This window comes from Opisthocomus hoazin, chromosome 5 (assembly GCF_030867145.1).
Source record: "Opisthocomus hoazin isolate bOpiHoa1 chromosome 5, bOpiHoa1.hap1, whole genome shotgun sequence".
NCBI lineage: Eukaryota > Metazoa > Chordata > Aves > Opisthocomiformes > Opisthocomidae > Opisthocomus > Opisthocomus hoazin.
The window spans coordinates 52461979-52475585 of record NC_134418.1 but is presented as its reverse complement, the minus strand read 5'-3'; the positions used below and the strand labels follow the sequence as shown (position 1 = coordinate 52475585).

At 44.0% G+C, this 13607-nt stretch overlaps 1 protein-coding gene across 17 annotated transcripts in view; it reads right to left on the bottom strand.

Annotated features, from left to right (window-relative positions):
* ADGRL3 (adhesion G protein-coupled receptor L3) overlaps positions 1–13607 on the bottom strand; it is a 522074-nt gene that overhangs the window by 97058 nt on the left and 411409 nt on the right. For all 17 annotated transcript variants that reach the window (XM_075421264.1, XM_075421268.1, XM_075421251.1 and 14 more), the window contains 2 exons: positions 11572–11675; positions 2382–2567 (listed from right to left, as the gene is read on the bottom strand). In XM_075421264.1, the coding sequence (XP_075277379.1) occupies positions 2382–2567; positions 11572–11675 (290 nt within the window). The remainder of the gene's footprint in view (positions 1–2381; positions 2568–11571; positions 11676–13607) is intronic.

Below are 13607 nucleotides of genomic sequence, written 5' to 3'. Positions count from 1 at the left end.
AAATTACAGAGCTATCCACTCAGAGGTCTTACCAGTGTGCAACAGAACAATTATTACCTTAATTAAGCCTGATTCAGTGGAAAGCATAAAGCTTTTAGTGACAGGAAAGTGGCTCCTGAACGATGATGGCTTTTAAAAAATCTGATTATGCCAGTTTATTTCAATTCATTGTACATCAGCTTGTAAAAAAAAAACCCAGCACAAACCAGCATAGGTGATTACTTCCAGATCCCCAGCACATTTCCTTTAATGATTAAAAGAATATTTAATGGATAGTGCTTACTTTATTTCTTCTTCCTAACTAAAAAGCACTAAACAAAACTCTTTGCAAATTACTTTTTTCCCTTTTTTTTTTTTTGGAAATACTCTTGATCAGTGAAGGGGAAAATCGAGCAGTAACTCTGCTGCCTTTTGTTTGCCCAATACTATTTCCAAGTTGAATTCATGCATTCTTAAATGAACACAGAGCAGTTGCTCTTCTAAAGAATTAAGTAGGGAATGAGAGCAAGTAAATTACCGAGCCTGTCACTTGGATCACTGACTCACATCGCTGTTTTGCAGGACTCCACGCAGTCCAGAATTTTAATGCGGAGTACAATTGATTTGTATGAGCTGCCTGACCAAAGCTGATGGCAGGGGGTGAAAACCTGCAAGGGAGACCCCAGGAGTGACAGCTGAGCCAAGGAGCTCTCCCTTGCCTAGTCTTCCCCTCCCCTCGGTATCTCATACCTAACCCCGTGCTACAACCCCATTTCATGTAATCAAAACAAATATTGGAAGGTGGGATATAAAAAGATGAAAAATATGTGCTTGCAAAGCTGAAGTGACAAAATGTTGGGTGTGGCTAGGGCATACTCAGAAGAGCAAGCAAACCAACCATGAAATTCGTTAGTAGATGACATTAATTGCTGGTTTTACCTGATATTGTCAGACATCACCATCATTTCAAACAAAGAATCATGGTATGATCATAACAAATAATGTTACGCTGATGTAACAGTTAATACAATTATTACCTACATTGTTATAAAATAGCTGGAAGCAGCACTAATTAAAAGCATCAGGATAACCCAATTCACAGCACATGCAAAGCACATGAGATGCAGGACTAAAATTCCCATGCAGCTGTAATCTTAAACAGTCCAGAAGCCCTTTACATTTAAAACAGTGTAAGTCTACAGTGATAACTTACAAGAAAAAAGACAATATTACTTCTCTGAAAAGTATTTCTCTTAGGAAGACACACAAGAAATTTCAGGCTTAGCTGGGATCATATACTCCCTATATAACCTTGGGACTCACTGTCCCTGTTCTCATGTAAATGGATGCCAGGGCTGTCAGAGCCAGCTACACAGCTGAGAACAAAATTCTGTGTCTTATTTTAACTGAGTGACCAATATAACCATGTGCTCATAGCCACAAGTTTCAATTACATTTTGTTACACTGACCAGGCCTGAACAATTCACTGGCTGAATCCTACATAACTCCCATCCCATGTGTTTACATGAGATGCAGTGATGAAGAGGGCCTTGAACCAAGGAAACCCTCAACTTTAAACAGCCTGTATTTCCTCCCATGACTGGCAACTTCTAGAACCTTTAGTATGTACCAACTCCACTTCATTCCGGAAATTACAAAAGGACTAATAATTCTTCTCAAATAGGGGACACAGAAACCACACCCTCATCATGCAGTAAGGTGCTTCTGGGCTAAGTCATGGGTCATCACTAAAAAGGCCCTTTAATACTAAACCATCCTGAAGACCTGAAGCGTAAACATCATGGTATCTTAAGTGCCTTTGGTAAATATATCTCCAGTGTAAAAAAATGTTTCTGTCTGCTTTTATTTGTTTATTTTCATGCATAAAAGTGTTCACTTGACCTTCACATCAGCATCTTGTAATATTACAAGACGAAAAAATCAAAATCCAGACTCTCTCTGTCTCTTGGGGCTTTAAATATTCCAATTTTCTGGATCATATTACATGGCATTTCACAGACAGCTTCAGCACTGGAAGCGCTGGACAAAATTCTAGTCTCATTCACGCTGGCACAAATTAATTGCTGTGGCATCACTTGAGTTACTCACATACTGAGCTACAAAAGCTGAGACCACAATGGAGTACCTGGAGTTCATATATCTACACATCTAAGGGTATACATTTCCCAGCACCAATAGTACACTTAGCATTTACAACTGTTTCGTTTCTCAGAAGAATAAAATACACTGTAAACGAAAAACTGGCAGGTACTCTTGTCTACTGTGAAAGAATCACTACCCTAAAATGGCAGTCGTTCAGAAAGACATTTATAATAGATCTCCAGGGAGAGCCAAACTCTTCTTCAGATTCCTGTCCCTTCCCGAGCCGCTCCATTTTTACCTTATTTAAGCTGCGTGCAGCACTGTCCTTCCCACCCGGAGTCAGGTTTCGGAGCTGCACATCAAGCAAGTTCACCAGCTGGACCATGGCAGACACAGAGTACGTGATGTCACCAGCGTACAAGTGGTTTTTTGTGTGCTCCGCAAGCTCCCGGGCAATGTTGGCAGCCATCTCCCCCGATTTCATCTGCAAGTGAGAAAGCAGAGGAAAAGGTTGTCCCTGGCTGTTACTATGATGTTACTCCAGTCCCTCCCAGCCCCACAGTGTTGAGTCAACTCGCCACAAGAAGAAGAGAGAAGAAGAAGTCAAGAAGAAAAGAAGAGAGGAAGAGAAGAAGTTCCCAAGGAGGAAACTATGGCAAGGATCTTCATGGTTTGATCACGTACAGCATTTGAGTATGGTTTACGTGCAAGTGGTTTTTCCATCTAGGTCACCATGTTGGCTTCAACACAACAACTTCTGATCTTCTCACAGGGCACTGCTGGAATTGAGGGGCAGCTGCTTCTTTGCATTGCAGCAGATGCAACCAAAGATGGCATTGCATTCCATGGGATGCCCATGCTAGGGAGGGCTTCAGTTAGCTTGTCCCATTGCCTTATCTACGCCACTTGGAAAAAAAGCCAAACCATGTAAGCAGTCTCTCCTGTCAAGAAAGAGCAGTACCAGGTTCCAAAACATTATCTGATAGTGATGATTTTTGTTACATCTCCTGTGCAAAAGTGTTCCTTGTAAAAGGAACAAAAACAGAAGACATAATCCAGATGCACAAGACACAAAAGTTCAGAATTCCCATCATGTGGATTTAATAATGAGGTGCTAATTTACCACCTAGCATCTGCACGCCAGAGACATGCTCCTTACCCCACTAGCCATTACATCTGTAATGAGGCTAGTGATTCTCAGCACATGAAAGCATTGTAACTCAGGAGCTAAAAGCTTAAGGCTCCAAGCAGAGGCCTGCTGGAAGGGAAAACCAAGTAGACTGTTTGGCTGAACCTTCTACTAAAAGACTTTTATTGTCTAGTTGAGTCATAAAACTCATGAATCGCCTGCAGTGAAATTCACTGTGTAATTATTTGGGAAACTCTCTCTTTTCCCCTGTGGCTTTTCCCCCGTTCTTGCTCTGTTTTGGTCTCCCCGTCTGGTGACCCTTTCCTGTTCTACGCCGTGGGAAGGGCAGCTGGTCCCATCTCCTTTCTACGAGCAGCACACTACGAAAATCCTTTTGCAGGTTGTTGGTCTTTTTTTTGTGATATACCACTCTGTGATCTGGAATGCATATCTATTGGGAATACACCAGGGATAAGGAGAAATTACACAGGGTGACATTTGAATGAAGCTCCCACTTCTCTGTCAGGCTCATTGACCAACTCTGCTGAGTTCTTCGTGTGAAATTTCCAATTGTCTTGTCTTCCAACAGTTAGAAACCAGGGCCCCGATGGAATGCACCCACGAGTGCTGAGGGAGCTGGCGGATGTCATTGCTGAGCCACTCTCCATCATCTTTGAAAGGTCCTGGAGGACAGGAGAGGTGCCTGAGGACTGGAAAAAAGCCAATGTCACTCCAATCTTCAAAAAGGGCAAGAAGGAGGACCCAGGGAACTACAGGCCGGTCAGCCTCACCTCCATCCGAGGAAAGGTGACGGAGCAGCTCATTCTGGAGGTCATCATTAAGCAAGTGGAGGAAAAGAAGGTTATCAGGAGTAGTCAGCATGGATTCACCAAGGGGAAATCATGCCTGACCAATCTAATAGCTTTCTACGATGACATGACTGGCTGGGCAGATGAAGGGAGAGCCGTGGATGTTGTCTGCCTCGACTTCAGCAAGGCTTTCGACAGTGTCTCCCATAACATCCTCATAGGCAAGCTCAGGAAGTGTGGGCTGGATGAGTGGTCCGTGAGGTGGATGGAGAATTGGTTGAATGGCAGAACTCAGAGGGTTGTCATCAGCGGCACTGAGTCTAGTTGGAGGCCGGTAACTAGTGGTGTCCCTCAGGGGTCAGTACTCGGCCCAGTCTTGTTCAACTTCTTCATTAATGGTCTGGATGAAGGGATAGAGTGTACCCTCAGCAAGTTTGCTGATGACACAAAACTGGGAGGAGTGGTGGATACACCAGAAAGCTGTGCTGCCATTCAGCGAGACCTGGACAGGCTGGAGAGCTGGGCAGAGAGGAACCTGATGAAATTCAACAAAGGCAAGTGCAGGGTCCTGCACCTGGGAAGGCGCAGCAGTACAGGCTTGGGGCGGACCTGCTGGAGAGCAGCTCTGTGGAGAGGGATCTGGGTGTCCTGGTGGATGACAAGTTGACCATGAGCCAGCAGTGTGCCCTGGCTGCCAAGAAGGCCAGTGGGATGCATTAAGAGGAGTGTGGACAGCAGGTCGAGGGAGGTTCTCCTTCCTCTCTACACTGCCCTAGTGAGGCCTCATCTGGAGTACTCTGTCCAGTTCTGGGCTCCCCAGTTCAAGAAAGACGAGGAGCTACTGGAGAGAGTCCAGTGGAGGGCTACGAGGATGGTGAGGGGACTGGAGCATCTCTCCTACGAGGAGAGGCTGAGGGAGCTGGGCTTGTTCAGCCTGAAGAAGAGAAGGCTGCGAGGGGATCTTATAAATATCTTGAGGGTGGGTCTCAAGAGGATGGGGCCAGACTCTTTTCAGTGGTGCCCAGCGACAGGACAAGGGGCAACAGGCGCAAACTGAAGAATAGGAAGTTCCGTCTGAACATGAGGAGAAACTTCTTCCCTCTGAGGGTGATGGAGCACTGGAACAGGCTGCCCAGGGAGGTTGTGGATTCTCCTTCTCTGGAGATATTCAAGACCTGCCTGGACAAGGTCCTGTGCAGCATGCTGTAGGTGACCCTGCTTTGGCAGGAGGGTTGGACTAGAAGATCCCCAGAGGCCCCTTCCAAACCCTAACATTCTGTGATTCTGTGATTTCTCTTGTTCCCTCAATTTCTGGTGCTAATTACAAAAGTGAGATTCTAGAGAACGACTCCAGGCTGAGCTTCTACCTCTCTGTAAATCAATTAGCTGAGTTATAAATGAATAAATTCTATCAATTTGACAGCAACAGCCCATCTGATTTAATGAAATCTAACTGAAGATGTTCATATGCTCATGTTCAGAGAATTAAAGCATATGATGATACAGATAAGATAAATAAAGGAGATAATGTGTTGTTCTTCCCATTAGAGCAATGATAACATATATTAAAAAATGGAATTATTTCTGCCTTGTTACACACAAGGCTAATGCCATGGAAACCAGATACTTTTCTTACAGTTGCCTGCTCTCCTAAGCAGCTGAAGAAAGCCATGCATCAGCACAGAGGCTGAATTTTGACCTCCTCTGTTGGCACCCAGAACTTTAAAAATGACTGCATCAAATCCCTTTACACAAAGAAATCAATTTCAACATCGTCCTGCAGTTCATCGCTGGAGCTTAGCACGTACCATGACACGTGGTGTTTCAGTAAGCCTTGCAGAAAACTGGAGGAATGCAAGAGTTTTTTACAGATACATTAGAAAAAAATCCTGCTACCCATATCTGACATGTACGTTTTCTCTTGGACCATGCACCCGTGCAAACTGGTGTACTCAGATCAAATTGCTCAGCTGCTACAAAGGCGAACCCAAGAGTTTTCTTTCCCTTTAAGAAGTCTCTTGTGGCATTCAAGTGCAGGCTGCCATTGTTCCCACCTTTCTGCAAAAGTGGTGTGGACTATTCACTAATAAACCCTTTTGCTTTTATCTTAGACTGATCCTAAAAGCTGAAAATCTGAGGAATTCTAATGAGATCAAATAAACAGCCCAAAACAGCCAACAATGGAAGAAATGCCTGACAAAAGGCACATTAAAGCTCAAAATCTGTGAACTCCAGGAAAACAGCAGTACCTACCCCAACTTATTTCACGCAACCAGTTTTCCTCAAAACACAGAAATGTGCCATTCCCTTGGGACGCGTCTGGTTGACAGGTGAAGAAGCTACTTCCTAGCACTGACACTTGTTTCCATACCTATTCATTGTCACCCAGAAAATGCAGCTACAAGTCACTAGAACAATGCTGAGACACTCTTTCCATCGTGACTGCGTGCATAATGTGAGTGGTATCAAAAATGATGGCCATATAACATGTTAATGTTCATTTCCCCAATTCTTTTGAGCATTTGCATTGAAATTGAAGCATCTTCTATGCAGTCCCATCAAACCCAATTTCTGTTATCAGTCTCAAATACTGGCTGAATATTCCAGGCCTAAGATACATGTCTGGTCTCTTATAACAACAGGACTGAGCCCCTTTTTTGGTTAATTCTACGTAATGCTCAGCAAAGCTCACCGCTGTCCAAGAGGATGCATTACTAACTTACTTTCCTTCTATAAAGCACCTCTCCACATCTTCCTGTTCGTTATTGCTGTGTGGAAGAAGAGCTCTTCATGAGGTATTTCTTCCAAAATAGATTATACTCTTTAACCCAAACACTGACTTAGTCACATAGGAACACAGGCATAATCCTTGGAGGTTCTTCAAGGGTCAGGCTGTGATCATGAGGCAAGCAAGAAGTAGGGAAAAAGTGTGCAAGTAGCTGAACTTTCTACTGGGAGGCTCAAGAACAATAAAGAGAATTAAAAATAATACATCTCTCTGATTTGAGACTAGCTTTTTTTTTCATTTTCAATCTTGATTACAAAAAAATTAATTTAAAAACTAAAAAGGCTTCTGGGATAAAAGCAAACATTCTGTTCAAACCAAATTGGGTTTCTGGTTCTTTTGGGTGATCTTCTTTTTTTTCCTTTTACAAGTTGATTAAATCTAGTCTTGGAATGCTAATTTGAAGGAGAGGAAAAACGTTTCCTGCCAAAAATGCCAACACACAAAACATAGTTTTCTAGCTCTGTCAAAAAAATTTCTCCCCTCTTCCATTTGAGCATACTGGCAGGATTCAGGCCAGATTTACAAATAAGCATTGGCATACTTGAAATCATGTTGTGCAACACTTTGCTAATATTTTAGATGTTTGTACCACTATCTCGTGTCTTTTTATGAGTGGAAAGACTGTGAAATAATAGTTCTTGGAGAGGGCATATATTCCTTCCTGTTTCATATATGCCAAGCAACAGAAGCAAGAAGCTTTGTCTGGAAGGACTAACAATGACCCTCCTGCAGCATCGCTCGCTGTTTCAGCCCTACCTTTCTCAGAGGGAACTGACTGCAGAAGAGGACAGAAGAATAAAAATGAGAGAAATTACAGAAAAGAAGTATTTAGGGAAGAAAACTCAGAAGAAATGAGAAAGATGCTGTGAAGGGAGTGAATGTGCTGAACCACCAGTGGTCATTAAAGCAAATATATTTTCCTGCAGCCTGGGGCTGACTGACATAAGAAAGAAAAAATTGAGATGAAAGATTGAACCAGGATTTTTAAAAACAGTGACACACAGATGGATTGGTCAGCTGGAAAGGCCATGGAGCCGATGCTGTTTTCTGGAGGGACAAACACCTGACATGTTTCACTGGGCACCATCAGTCAGGTAGCCAGGCTGAAACAGGGGCTGTGGGCTAACTTCTGACACTGCAAAGTCTTCATGGCCATTTTTTTCCCTGGCAGAGGTTTCATTATACATGTGTGCATTCATAGAAGAGAGGAAGACAATATCTACTGTCCTCTTTTTCTCTGGAAAACAAACATCCCATTCAACTTTACTTTGTTCTTTTATCGACAATACCTAAGGATGTAACTAACCAGTTATAAACACTGGTTATCCAAAAGAGAGTTGGATCGCTGCTCTCCAAACAGTACAGCAGAGCTGGAGAACACTGAAAAAGCAGTTTTGAAACTATGGAATTCAAACGACTGAAACCACATTTAATGTCCCTTTAATGATCCACCAGCTGTAGCACCTGCTCCATCCGATACTTGATGGCGCTCTGAAAACAGACGGTCAAAGCAACCTGGATGGAGAATTTCATTCTGGTGTCAATCAGGACTGCAACTTCACCCTCAGTCCTGGACACGACAATGTGGTGATGCCCTCAACAACACTCCATTCCCTCTGCCAAACACACCCAAGCAGATCTACAGGACCTGATGTAGGTACTTTGAACCCTAAGGTTTATCTGCTCTTTGTGACTATATCATCAAGGCTGTTCAGGAGGACAATATGAACATGGGTGCCATGTGCTTTAGATTTACAGTCTGGAAATTTTCATGCATTCATGAAGGACACAACGCTTTCTATTCTGCTCCAAAAAAGGCCTCCTCTGTTTCAGAGGCTTGCAGCTGAGTGTAGCAGAGCCTCTCCTCCCAGGGAGCACCCACAACTGAAAGCTGCGGTGAGGAAAAGATATTGTCAGGCAAGTCACACACTGCGCCAAGGACAGTACTGATGAAAACAAGAGGTAAAACAAACAGGCTGAGACTGAATGTATGACCTCATGATCAGGACGATGCAATGCATCCAAAGCTGACCTTTTTGCTTCCTTTTACTGCTTGACTCTAGAAATAACCCAGGCAGCAGTGCATAACTCAATCACACTGGCAAGTTTATCTTCCTGCTATGTTACGAGGGCATGGCAGGCACCAACAATAAAGTTAAAGTAAATGTCAGGAGGCCAGTGAATTGCTGAAGCGGCCATTTGTTCTGATCTTCCATCAAGCACAATAACTCTAATGGAAGCTAATAGAGGGTTGTAAAACCTAATACCATGATGCAAGCAGGCAAACACCCAATGTACAGTCTGAGCAGAGCAGGAGAAAGAAAAGAAGCAAGTAATAATCCTTACTTCACTACAGAGACATGAAAGCAAGCACAGCATTTCCCTACCATCCTCTCTGGCTTGGCTGAAATCCCTTCAGGGGACACATCACCCTTCTTCCTGAGCAGCCTGGACCCAGTAGGTGAAAGATGAGAGGTTATCTGGGAGACAAAGCAGATTAGGAACGCAGACATGCTGAGCAGGTACGAACCCTGGCTGCCAAAGAAGGGTTTCTACCCATTTTGTAAGCTGTGCTGCAGCTGTGAATGCTGTGGGATGGGTGGTCAAGAAGGTCCCGAGTGCTGGGGATGCAGGAAAGCTGAGCTGCAGGGTGTGACCAGCCCTGTCCTCATCGCGTGGCTGGTTTAGTGCTTCTTCCAGCTGCCCCCACAGCAGCAAGAAGAGGAGCTGGCTTGGTTTAGAGGAGGAAGGCTCCTTTTCAGCTTTGGAGAGGTGCTGGAGAAAATCTTCAAGCTTGGGGCAGGAAAGTGTCCCATCTACGGCAGGGATGTGAGAAACCAGTGCCTGATTTATGGATAAATCAGTCTCCATCTCTAAGTGCAGTGATAATTTCCAAGCCTCTTGTTTGGGCAGGGAAACCAAGTGGCTATCTGTCACTTCATAAGTAATTTAAAACTGTGTTTGCTGTAAGGATCCTACTGAATGCAAACCCTAACACAAGCTCCTATGTAAGCCTAGCAGAACTTTCCCCTCAGAATTCATTCCTGGAAAGTCTTGATGTTTTGTAGCAGGTCTTCACAGAGGCTAAGCCACATATCCCAAGATCCCAGTGGATTCCCACTCAGGTATCAAAAGTTTAGATCCAGAGTAATTTAGCAGATCCCCCTAGCCTTTCCACTGCCTGGTGGAAGGTTCCCAAAGCTAAACATAACTAAATTGCTCCAGAAAAATAATGACAATTTAAAAAGAAAAAAAAATCTAGTCCCAGTTGTAACCTGCTGTGCTTTTCTGAAAACCTGGCTCTTCAATTTTAGCCTGCTTTGAAAATCGTAACAAATAAAATGGGGCTCATTTGTTACACAAATGATAGCTGGGGTTTCAAATAAAATAAGCCTGACCTTGATGGAGATTTCATCAGTGCAGGCTATTATTTCCCTCTGCTAATGGCTAACGGCCTAGCCATCTTCACCGAGCAGCAAGAGGTCTCCCAGCTGCCTGGGTGAATTATGGCTAGAGTAAGTAATATTAACCCCTCCAGGATAAGTATGCGGGTCATAAAACAAGAGCTGCACAGCTGCTAATGCCAGCAACAGCAGTCTTTATTAATCAGCTAGCGGAGCGTATGGCAGGAGAGCTGCCCACCCTCCTGCGTGGGGCAGAAGGACCACAGGCTTTGTAATGGCTGCACCATGTCACAGCAGCCCCATGTTAATTGATGTCTTCCCCTGTCTTTGGGGAGGGACGGGTATAAATACAGATGAAGTGAGATAGGGATGATCAGGGGTGTATGTGTCAGCGATTTGCAGGTTGTTGAGCTTCAGTTAAGATGGGGGACAGGGAGGAGAAAGCCAAAGAGTCTTGTCTGTAGGGTCACCCCATTTTGTTCACCAGCAAGCGCTGGCTCTCTGGGAGTGTGGTGCTGCTACACGGTTGCAGCACAGCTAGCCCACAATGCTGGGACTCACTCACTCTGACAAAAGGAGTGAATAAATCCCCACAAATTGCTATAATAAGGATTCAGCCCACAGACTCTGTGGCGTAAACACACATCTGGTCTCTGTTTGTAATGAAATCAGCTGAAAGCACCACTGTGCATTAATAACAAAAACGTTCAACATATTGCTACCAAATAAGCTCTGCTTGTCTTGAACTTCTATTGTCACATGTTAATGCACTTCTAACACTGATAAATGATGAAGTGCTACAAAACATTCATCAAGGGACTTAAGAGTTAAAAGATAAGCATTACTGTGGCATTGTTTTGTACTCCATCAGTTCTTTTACAATTTCGGCAGAAGTTAAAAAAAGAAAGTCAGAAACGCAAAGCAAACATTTCATATTGAGCCTGCCTTTCTTTGGCAGAGATTTCTCAGCTACAGGTCTTATCCTGTGCCTGTGTGGAATGAGAAAATCCTTGGGGATGCATGAAAAGGAAAGTTTCCTTTTGCAATAAATTGGTATTTTCCACCCACCTCCTCCTCCCTCTTCCCCCTTTTCTTGCCACAAACAAGAACTGTCATTCACTCTACCTTAATTCCACTCTCTAGTCCCTCTCCTTTGCCTTTCCCTCACGCTCTTTGCCTTCATTTTAATCAGATTTTTACAGTCTTGCTTTATCCTTGAAATTCCTGGCTACTACGCATGGCTCATGCTTTATGTGTGACTGTTGGTCACTTTGAGTTCCGTGTCATGAAAACAACCAGGGAGCTCAGGAAGGTCAGTATGTAGATTCAGTGTGGCCAACACACGGAATGGGTTTTACCTTCTGAGTGATGTGGTTGATCCAGGGAGAAGAGCAGTTGCTTAGATCAGGTCCTTGGGGCTCCCAGACCCCATCTGGTGCAAGACACCGGAAAGTTGCAACACCTGGAAGAGGAAAACCGCTGCGTTCAGTGTTATCGGTTGCATTTTGCCCCCATGACCCTACATCAGAGGCTTCATTTCACAATGATGGACACCTCATGCAAAGCCTGGGAGCTTATGCATAGAATCACAGAAAGGTTTGGGTTGGAAGGGACCTTACAGATCATCTAGTTCCAAGGCCCTTGCCACAGGCACAGACACCTTCCACCAGACCAGGTTGCTCAACGCCCCATCCAACCTGGCCTTGAACACTTCCAGGGAGGGGGCATCCAGAACTTCTCTGGACAAACTGTTCCAGTGCTTCACCACCCTCGTTGTAAAGAATTTCTTTCTACCTCATCTAAAACTAACCTCCTTTCATTTAAAGCCATTATCCCTGGTCCGATCACTACCTGGCCAGCTTATTGCTCATTAGTTAGATTACTAGCGCTGAGGACCTCGGCAGGACACTTCCAAGTCACCTCAGTGTCCTAGTCTCCCATCTTCTTAGCACTTAGGGGCCCTCAGTCATAAAAGACCCATGAGGTAGTGCAGGAATATTATCTCCATTTCACCAGACAGAGACTATGCACAGAGGACTTTGCCTTAGGCCAGGCAGGAAAGCTGCCAGGGACTAAGAAATCAAAGTTGGATCTAAAACGCCAAGCCAGCACCCCGAGTGCTCTGCCCCAGCGCTGGCGCCCCAAGATCAGACCCTTGCGCCTCCACTTCCTTGCTGCTTTATGAAGATTTTACCGCTCTGAATCATTGTTAAATCATTTGGGTGGAAACACACAAAAGTTTAAACACTATGAATGCCAAGATGTAACTCTGGGCTTTACTGTCCACCTCCAACCGTGGAGAGGGACTTTCGAGGAGAGTTTTGTTTGGGAAGGGCTGCCCAGATCCCTGCTGCAAAAGACAGCACAGTGCCTCAGGCCTTTCCAGACAAAGAGAAATGCATCTGAAATGATGCAGTTAAATATCTTTAAAAAGCAAGAAAGCCGGCACACGTAGATTAAAGACTCTGCATCCTATAAAGTGCTCTGCCCTGCAGAGCTGAACTTTTCAGCAGAAGAGTGAATTACAGGCAAGGTCTGATGGTAGCGCCGATTAGAACCAGTGAGAGTTTGCTCATGCTTTCAAAGGGAGCTGGAAGAGGCCCACTGCTAATATACCACAGCTTTTAACCAGTTGCATGAATCACTGAAATTAGAGATAGGAAAGGCTTATGGCCATCCCCTATCAACAAGTTGTGTTATTTTTTTCTTTTCCTTAGCTATTTTCACCCAGTCCTTAGCTCTTGCGCTTAAAAGGGCTCCCTGCATCCAGCCTTCATTTTCCTTTTTTATCTTTTCTTTCCTTCCTCACAGCTTCAGTTCAGACTATCCATTCCCCTCTCTGGGAACCACATGATACTTCTCGCATTAATTTTACAAAGCGGGGCAAGGAAGGACAGCAAAAATGTTCTTTCCCTATTCTCACCATTGACGTACTTCCATGCCCCTTGTATTTTAACATATATTTAATCAGTCTGACCTCACCAAACTCCAGAGAAAGTCAGTAATCATATACACAGGTGTCAATGGCTCTCTTGGACAATGGAGCAGAGAAATAACAGAGAGCCCTCTCTGCAAGTCAGATCCCTCCAGCCCATATTTTCAGGCAATTTCCTCCATCTTTCAATTTCTTCTTGGCAAACGAGTTCTTCGGGTTGTACACCAAGACTAGCTTGAAAAATAAGCACTTTTGGAACACTGCATTTCTTAAAATACAGCAAACTGAACCATATGCCAAAACCCATTTTTCATTCAACAGTGTTTTAATTTGGACAGAAAATTTCCAAAAGCAACCTTTTGGAAGAAAACAATTCGGGGGAAGAGCAGAAGAAAAGGAACAAACTCCAATAAACCATAAACAATTTTGAAAGATTTAGCTTTGTTTTCTCCCCTGATT